At 56.7% G+C, this 12,406-nt stretch overlaps 1 protein-coding gene across 1 annotated transcript; it reads left to right on the top strand.

Moving 5' to 3' along the window:
• Window positions 1–4,367: 4,367 nt before the first annotated feature.
• LOC121390949 (salivary glue protein Sgs-3-like) lies at window positions 4,368–6,788 on the top strand (the record flags this gene model as incomplete). The annotated part of the gene is made up of 2 exons (XM_041522771.1): window positions 4,368–4,431; window positions 6,734–6,788. Coding segments are annotated over 2 exons (119 nt in total), but the record flags the coding sequence as incomplete, so codon positions are not given.
• Window positions 6,789–12,406: the final 5,618 nt, after the last annotated feature.

Here is a 12,406-nt window from a genome sequence, read left to right as displayed (position 1 = left end):
CACAGCACAGCCACCACACACACAACCACAGCAACAGCACAGCACACAAACAAACAGCACACACAGCACACACAGCACACACACAGCCACAGCACACAGCCACACACAGCAGCCCAAACACAGCACAGCAACACACACACCAGCACACAACAAGCAAGCACACACACAGCCACAGCCACACACACCCAACACACACACAACACAACAGCAGCACACACCCACACACACACAGCACCACACACACACCACACCACCAGCAGCCACCAGCCACACAGTCACAGCAGCCAGCAGCAGCACACCAGCACACAGCACAGCCACACACACCACAGCACAGCCAGCCACACACACACACACACAGCACAGCACACACAGCACAGCCACACCACAGCCACACACAACACACAGCCACACACACACAACACCACAGCAGCAGCACAAAAGCACACCACACAGCACAAACACCAGCACCAGCACAGCAGCACCCAGCAGCCACACAGCAGCACCAAGCACAGCAGCACCACAGCACACCACAGCCCACAGCACCACACCCCCACACAGCACACACCCAGTCAGCAGCCCAGCACAGCACAGCAACACAGCACCCAGCAGCAGCAGCCAGCACCCACACCAACACAGCACAGCACACACACACAGCACACCACAGTCACACACACCAGCACAGCCCAGCAGCAGCCAGCACACACAGCACAGCACAGCACAGCAGCACACAGCACCACAGCAGCACACCAGCAGCACACCACCACACAGCAGCACAGTCACAGCAGCAGCAGCACACAGCACAGCCAGCACAGCACCAGCAGCAGCACACCACACACAGCCACACACCACACACACAAAGCACACCACACACCAGCACACACAGCACCCACAGCCAGCAGCACACACAGCAGCAGCACCACACAGCCAGCAGCAAGCACCACACAGCCAGCAGCAACAGCACACAGCAGCACACAGCACAGTCACACAGCCACACACAGCAGCACAGCACAGCACACACACACACACACAGCACACAGCACACAGCACACACACACACACAGCAGCACACCAGCACACAGCAGCACCCAGCACAGCAGCAGCAGCAGCACACCACAGCAGCACCACCAGCAGCACCAGCAGCCAGCAGCAGCACACACCACAGCCAGCCCCAGCACCAGCACACACAGCAGCACCACAGCACACAACAGCAGCCAGCACAGCAGCACAGCACCACACACACAGCAGCACACACACAGCACACCACACACACACAACACACACCACACAGCACACACACACACACCACCACACACAGCAGCACAGCAGCACAGCCAGCACAGCACAGCAGCAGCCACCACAGCAGCACAGTCACAGCCAGCCACCACCACACCAGCACACAGCACAACACCACCACAGCCAGCACCACCACAGCACACAGCCCAGCACCAGCACAGCACAGCAGCAGCACAGCACACCACCCACACACAACAGCCCAGCACAGCACCAGCCACACACACCACACACAGCCCCAGCCAGCACAGCAGCAGTCAGCACACCAGCACAGCCAGCACACACAGCACACACCCCACAGCACCACACCCAGCAGCACAGCAGCCAGCAGCCACACAGCACAGCACACCACAGCACCACAACACCACACACACCACACAGCACACAGCACACACACCACCACAGCACCCACAGCCCCAGCCACCAGCACACCAGCACACAGCACCCACCACCAGCACACAGCCACCACAGCACACAGCACAGCAGCACACAGCAGCCAGCCACCACACACAGCAGCACACAGCACACACCACACACACACACAGCACACACACACACCACAGCCACACCAGCCACACAGCAGACACAGCCACCACAGCACACACACACAGCCACAGCAGCAGCCAGCCACACCCCACACCCAGCACACACACACACACACAGCACACACACACCCACACCAGCACACACACCAGCACCACACACAGCACAGCCACAACACAGCCAGCAGCCACACAGCAGCAGACAGCACAGCACACACACCAGCAGCAGCACACAGCAGCCCAGCACCCACACAGCACAGCCACAGCCAGCAGCACACACACCAGCACACCACACACAGCAGCACCACACAGCCACAGCACAGCAGCCCCACACACAGCACACACACACCACACCACAGCACACCAGCAGCAGCACACCAGCACACACACCACACCACACACACCACACACAACACACAGACAGCAGCACACACACCAGCACAGCAGCAGCACACAGCAGCCACACAGCACAGCCAGCACCAGCCCACCACACAAGCACACAACACAGCACAGCCAGCACACACACCAGCACACACACACACACACACACCACACACACACCACACAGCAGCCAACACAGCAGCACACACACCCCACACCAGTCACACACAGCAGCAGCAGCCACAGCACAAGTCACCACACACCAGCACACAGCAGCACACAGCACACACACAGCACACAACACACCCACACACACACCAGCCACAACACACACCACACAGCAGCCACACAGCACAGCACACACAAACAGCAGCACCACAACACCACAGCCACACACACACACCACACAGCAGCCAGCACCAGCCACACACAGCACACAGACACCCACCAGCACACAGCACACAGCACCAACCACACCACAGCAAACACACAACACACACACACCACACACACACAACACAACAGCACAGCAGCACAGCACACACAGCACCACACACACACCACACACCACAGCACACAGCCAGCAGCACACACACACACACACCACACCACCCAGCCACCACACCACACAGCACACAGCAAGCACACCACACAGCACACACACACCAGCAAGCCCACACCACACAGCCCAGCAGCAGACCCACACACAGCAGCACACAGCACCACAAGCAGCACACACACCCACACAGCAGCAGCACACACACAACACAGCCACACAGCCAGCAGCCCACCCACACACCAGCACACAGCACACCCAGCAGCCACCACACACAGCAGCCACAGCACAGCACACACAGCAGCCACACACACAGCACAGCACAGCACACAGCCACACAGCACACCACAACACAGCACCAGCACACAGCCAGCAGCACACCACACACACAACACCACACACAGCACCAGCCACACACAGCACCAGCAGCCAACCCCAGCCCCACAGCCCAGCAGCACAAACCAGCACACACACCACACACAGCACACACACACCCAGCACAACACACCAACACAGCCACACACAGCACACCACCAGCACACACACACACACACACACAGCACACACACACCACACACACACAGCCACACACCACAGACAGCACAACAGCACACCCAGCACCACAGCAGCAGCCACACCAGCACACAGCACCACACACACACAGCCACACAGCACCACAGCACACAGCACACACACACACACACCAGCCAGCACAACACCACACCACACCAGCACAGCCACACCACACACACAACACAGCACAGCAACACCCACACACACAGCAACAGCAGCACCACCAGCACACACAGCAACACACACCAGCAGCCACCAGCACCCAGCACACACAAACACACACACAACAGCACACCACAGCAGCACACACACAGCACACACACAGCACACACAGCACACAACACCCACCACAGCCACAGCAGCCACACACACACCACAAGCAGCACAAAGCACACACACACACCACAACACCCACACACACACACACACACACACACACACACACAGCCACAGCACACACACAGCCCCAGCAGCAGCACCACACCACACCAGCACACACCACACACAGCACACCACACAGCAAACAGCCAGCAGACAGCCACACCCACACACACAGCACACACCACACACACACACACACCACCCCAGCAGCACAAACACAACACAGCAGCACACAGCCAGCCAGCCAGCAACAGCCCACACACAGCACACACACACAACACACACCACACAGCACACACAAAAAACACACACACAGCAACACAGCCACACACCCACACACAGCACCACAGTCACACACCACACACAACACACACACCAGCACACCACACACAGCCACACACACAGCAGCACAGCACACACCCAACACCCACAGCAGCACAGCACACCACACACACCAGCACAGCCACAGCAGCACCCCACACAGCACAGCCACCAACACAGCACACACACAGCCACACACACAGCACCACAGCACACAAGCACACCACACCACACACAAACCACACACAGCACACCCCAAACCCACCAGCACACACAGCAGCAGCCACCCAGCACACACACACACCACACACACACACACACAGCACCACAACACAGCAGCCACCACAAAGCAGCACAACAACCACACACACACCCACCACACACACAAGCACCAACACACACACACAACACACCACACACACACCACACAGCACACAGCACACAGCACAAGCACACAGCCACACAGCACACCAGCACCACACAGCAACAGCACACACCACCACACCAGCCCCACACCACACCACACACACAGCAGCAGCCAAGCCAGCAAACCACACACCACACACACAGCACACACACACACAGCACACACACAGCAGCACACACACACACCACACAGCACACCAACAGCACACACACACACACAACAGCACACACCACACCAACCACACACCACCACCCACACACACACACACACACCACACCACACAGCAGCACAACACACACACCACAAAACACACACAACCCCCACCACAGCAGCCAGCCACACAGCACCACACACCACACACAGCACACCAACAGCCACCAGCCCACACACACACACACACCCACAGCACAGCACACACACACCACACACACACACACACCACAACCAAACCCACCACCACACAGCCACAGCCAGCACAGCACAACACAACACACCACCCACACCACACACAGCACCAGCACACACAACAGCAGCCACACAGCACAACAGCACACAACCCCACAGCACAGCACAACAGCAGCAGCACACCAGCACACAGCACACACACCACCACACCCAGCCACCCACAACCAAGCACACACACAACACACACACACACACAAACACAGCACAGACCAGCAACACAGCCAGCAGCACACACACACACACAGCACAGCACACAAGCACCACACAGCAACAGCACAGCAACACACACACACCACACCCAGCACACACACACACAGCACAGCACACACACACACACACAGCAGACACACACACACACACAACCACAGCACAGCAACACCAGCAGCAGCACCAGCAGCACAACACACAAAAGCACACCACACAGCACACACAGCACACACAACACACCACACCAGCCCCCACAGCACACCCAGCCAGCACAGCCACACACCACACAGCAGGCACACCACACCACACACAGCCACACACCAAAGCACCAGCCCCACACACACACCACACACAGCACACACCACCACCCACCACACACCAGCAGCACAAGCACAGCCACACACCACAACCAACACACCACACCACCAGAACACACACACAGCACACACACACCACAGCCACAGTCACACACACAGCACACAACACAGACACAGCAACACACCAGACACAGCAGCCACACAAACACAGCCAGCAGCCAGCACACCACCCCAACACCACCACAGCCACCAGCACAGCAGCCACACAGCACACACACACCAGCCACACAACACACACACACAGCCCAGCACCCACAGACACAGCACACACAAACACCACACACACACAGCACACACCACACACCAACACAGCACACACCCAACACCAGCACACACCCACCCACACACAGCCACACACAGCCACACACACAACACCACACACACACACACACACAAACAACAACACAGCCACCACAACCACACACACCCAGCACACACCCCCACACACACCACACCCCACCAACACACCAACACAGCAGCAAACCACCACACAGCAAGCACACACACACACACACACACACACACACACACACACACACACCCAGCACAAACACACCAGCCACACCAACAAACAACACAGCAACAGCACACACAACACACACAACCAGCACACACAACACACCAACACACACACACAGCACCAGCACCACACAGCACAGCAAAAACAACCCCACACACACACAGCCCACCACCACCACCCACAGCACCACAGCACACACCACACACACACACACACACCACCACCACCACAACACACCACAACACACACCAGCACACACCACACACACACAGCCCACCACACACACCACCAGCACAGCACACACAGCACAGCAGCACAAACACCAGCACACACACACACACACACAGCACACAGCACAGCACCACAACACACCACAGACACAGCACACACCAAGCAAGCACAACACCACACACAACACAGCACCACCAGCCACACACCCCACACCACACACACAACACCACAGCACAGACACAGCACACAGCAACACAACCACACACACAGCAGCAGCACCAGCACACACACCACACACACAACCCAGCAACAACAGCAGCACAGCACACACAGCAGCAGCACACACAGCCACACACAACCACACAACAGCACCACACACCACAAGCACACACCACAACACACACACAGCACACACACAACACACCACACCACACACACACCACCACACACACACAACACACCACACCAACACAGCCCACCACACACACACAGCCAGCAGCACAACAGCCACACACCAGCACACACACACCACACCACAGCACACACAGCACACACACACACACCACAACACACACACAAGCACACACACCACACACACACACCCACAGCACAAGCAACACACACCACAAGCACACAAGCCACAGCACACAGCACACACACCACACAGCAGCACCCAGCACAACACCAGCACAGTCAGCACACACACACAAGCCCCACACACCACACCAACCACAGCAACACACACCAGCACAGCACACACACACACCACACACACAGCAACAACACACACACACACACACAACCCACACACCACACACACACACCCACACAAGCCAGCAGCACACACACCACACCCACACCCACCACACACACCACACACACACAGCAGCAGCACACCCACACACCAGCACACACACACACACACACACACCACCACACCAACACAACACACAGCACACACCCCAGCACCACACACACACACACACCACCACACCACACACACACCACACACACCACAGCCACCCACACACACACCCACACACACCACACCAACAAACAGCCAGCAACACACACACAAACACACCAACAGCAACAGGCAGCACACCACCCACCAGCAGCACAGCACACAGCACCACCACCACACACACACACACACACACACCCACACACCACAGCACACCAGCACACCACACCACACACACACACACACAAACACCCCACACACACACCCACCACACACCACACACCACACCCACCACACACACACACACAAGCACCCAGCACCCCACACAGCAGCACACCAGACACACACACACAGCACCACCACACAACACACACACACACACACACACACACACCACCACACACACACACACACCACACCAACCACACACACACACAGCAGCCACACACACCAGCAACACCACACAACACACACCAGCACACACACACAGCACCAGCCACCACACACACACACACACAACACACACAACACACACACAAACACACAGCACACACACACACACACAGCACCACAGCACAGCACACCACAACACACACAGCACCACAGCACAGCACACACACACCAGCACACCACACACACACACACACCACAACACAACACACACACAGCCAACACCACACACAACACAGCAAACACCACACCACAAACACAGCACAGCAAGCACACCAAACACACACACACACACCACACCACAACAACACACACAAACACACACACCACACACACACACACACACACCACAACCACACCCAGCAGCACAGCAGCACACCAGCACAGCCACACAGCACCCACCACACAACACAACAACACACCACACAGCACCACACCACACACACACACACACACACAACACAGCACAACACACCCACCCACACCAGCCACACACAGCACAGCAAACACACACAACAGCCACAACAGCACACACACACACCACACACACACACAGCAGCACACAGCAACAACACACCACAACACCACACCACACACACACAACACCAGCACACCACAGCACACACAACAGCCACACACACAAACAACACACAGCAACACACAACAGCACACAGCAGCACACACACACCACACCCACAGCACACACACACCAACAGCACAAGTCCACAGCACAACCACACACACACACACACACACACACACCACACACACACCACAAGCACACCACACACACACACACAAACAGCAACACACAGCACCACACACAGCCACACACAACCACACAGCACACACCACCCACACACAGCAACACCACACACACACAACACCACCCACACAGCACACCAGCACCAAACACACACCCACACACACACACACACACACCACACAACACAGCACACAACACAGCACAACACCCCAACACCCACACACACCAGCACCAACCACACACACCACCCACAGCACACCACACACAACACCACACACCACAGCACACACAAGCACACACACACACACAGCCACACCAACCCCAGCCAACACACACACACACAAACCACACAGCAGCACACACACACCAGCCAGCACACACACACACCAAAACACACACACACACACAGCAGCACAACCACACACCACAGCCACACACAAAAACACACAGCACACACCACACAACACACCACCAGCACACACACACACACCACACCCCACCAACAACAGCACAAACCAAAAACAACACACACACCACACCACACAGCACACCACAACACAGACACACACACAACAACACACACACACACAACCACACACCACACACACACACCACACAACACACAACACACACCAGTCCCAGCACCACACCACACCAACCACACCACACACACCACACAACACCCAACCACACACACAGCACCACACACACCACACAACACACACAGCACACACACACACAACACACACAACACACACACACAACACACACAGCCACACCCACAGCCCCAGCCCAGCACCCACAGCAGCCACCAGCACACACACACCACACACACACCAACAACACACCACACAGCACCACACACCACACCACAGCACACACACACCACCACACACACAGCACACACACACAGCAACCACACAACACCCCACACCCACCACCACCACCAGCACACAACACACACACACCCAACACACACACCACACCACACACCCACACACAAACACACACACACAACACACACACACAAACACACACAGCCAGACCACACACACACACACACACACCACACACACCACAGCCACACACACACACACACACACAGCACAGCACACACACCACACACACACCACAACACACACACAACACACAGCACACACACACAACAGCCACACACACACACCACACACCACACACACACACACACCACACCACACACCAGCACACACACACACACACACACCACACACACCACACACACACCACACCACACACCCACCACCACACACAGCACAACAAGTCACACAGCACACACACACACACACCACACCCACACACACAAGCACACACACACACACACACAACACACCAGCACACACACACCACACACACACAAACACACCACCACACACACACCACACACACACACACCACCCAAACAGCAGCCACCCACACACACACAACAACACACACACACCACACACACACACACACACACACACAGCCACACCCCCACACAACCAACACACAGCAAACACCACCAGCACCACACACACACCCAACACAGCACACACCCAACAAACCACACACACACACACACACACACACACACACACACACCACACACAAACACACAACACACCACCACACACACCACACACACCACAACCACCAGCACACACACACACACACAGCCACACACACAACACACACACCACACCCAGCCAGCACACCAGCACACACACACACACACACAACACCACACCACACCACACAGCACAGCACACACACAGCACACAGCACCAACAACACACCCCCAGCAGCACACACCCACAGCACCACACACACAACAGCACCAGCACACACACACCCCCAGCACCACCACACACACCCACACACACACCACCACACACACCACAGCACACACCACACACACAGCACACACCACAGCACCACAAGCACCCACACACACACACCACCACCAGCCAAACACCCACACAACAACACAACACACAGCAAGCACACACACACACACAGCACAACACCAACAGCCAACACAAACACACAGCACCACACACACACACCACACAACACCCACACAGCACACACACAGCACACACAGCACCCAGCACACACACACACCACAGCACACACACACACCCAGCACAGCACCCACACACAGCACAGCACCACAACACACACAGCAGCACACACCACACACACAGCACACCACACACCCAACCACACAACACACACCAGCACACACCACAGCACCAACACACCAACACACACCACAGTCACACACCACACAACCACCCCACAACACAGTCACACAACACACACACACACCACACCACAAACACCACACACACACACACACACCAGCCACCACACACCACAAGCACACACACACACACACACCACACACCACACACCACACACACACACACACACCACACACACCACCACAGCACACAGCACACACACACCACACACACACACACACACACCACACCACCACACACACACACCCCACACCACACAGCACCACACACCAGCAACACACACCACAGCACAACACCCACCACACCCAACCACACAGCACCAACACACACCACACACAACAGCACACACACACACACACACACACACAGCACACACACACACACAACAGCACACACACACACACACACACACACACACACCAGCCACCACAGCACACAACACACACAGACAAAGCACACACACACAGCACACACACACCCACACACCACACACACAGCAACACACACAACACCCACACACACACACCAGCACACCACACACAACACACACACAGCCAGCAGCACACACACAGCACAGCACAGCAGCACACAGCAACAGCACCACAGCCACACAGCACACAACACAGCACCCACACCACAACACACACACAACAGCACACACACCACACAACACCACACACACACACACACCACACACAGCACCACACCAAAACAGCACACACCACACACACAGCCACAACACAACACAGCCCACCCACACAGCAACAAGCACACACACACACACACACACACACACCAGACACACCAGCACACAACAAACACACACACACACACACACACACACAAAAGCACACACACACAAGCCACACCCAGCAGCAGCACCAAAGCACACAGCACCACACACAGCCACACACACACACACAACACACAGCAACACCCAGCACACACACCCACACACACACACCCCACACACACACACACACACACACACACACACCACCCACACACAGCCAGACACACACACCACACAAACCACACACAAACAGCACACCAGCACACCACAACACACCCACACACACACACACACACACACACACACACCACACACACCCACAGCCACACACCACCACACAAGCACAGCACACCCAACACCACACAACCCACACACAACACACACACCACCCCAGACCAGCAGCACACCACACCACCCACCACACCCACACAACACACACACCCACCACCACCACCCAGCACACCACACAACCAGCACAAGCAGCACACACACACACACCACAGCACAGCACCACACCAGCACACACACACACCCAGCAACACCCACACCCACACACAACCCCAGTCACACACACAGCAGCAGCAGCACCACACAAACACACACACAGCCACACCACACAACACCAACACACACACACACAACAACCACACAACCACAGCACCACCCACACACAGCACACACCAGCAGCACACACAAGCACAACACACACCACAGCACCAGCACACACACACACACCACACACACAGACACAACACCACCAGCCACACACACACACCCACACCACCACACCACACAACCCACACACACACAGCACCACACCCACACACACACACACACACACCACACACACACACACACACACACAACCAGCACACCC

The sequence above is a fragment of the Gigantopelta aegis genome, unplaced genomic scaffold (assembly GCF_016097555.1).
Source record: "Gigantopelta aegis isolate Gae_Host unplaced genomic scaffold, Gae_host_genome ctg10930_pilon_pilon, whole genome shotgun sequence".
Classification (NCBI taxonomy): domain Eukaryota; kingdom Metazoa; phylum Mollusca; class Gastropoda; order Neomphalida; family Peltospiridae; genus Gigantopelta; species Gigantopelta aegis.
This window is presented reverse-complemented; position numbering and strand designations above follow the sequence as displayed.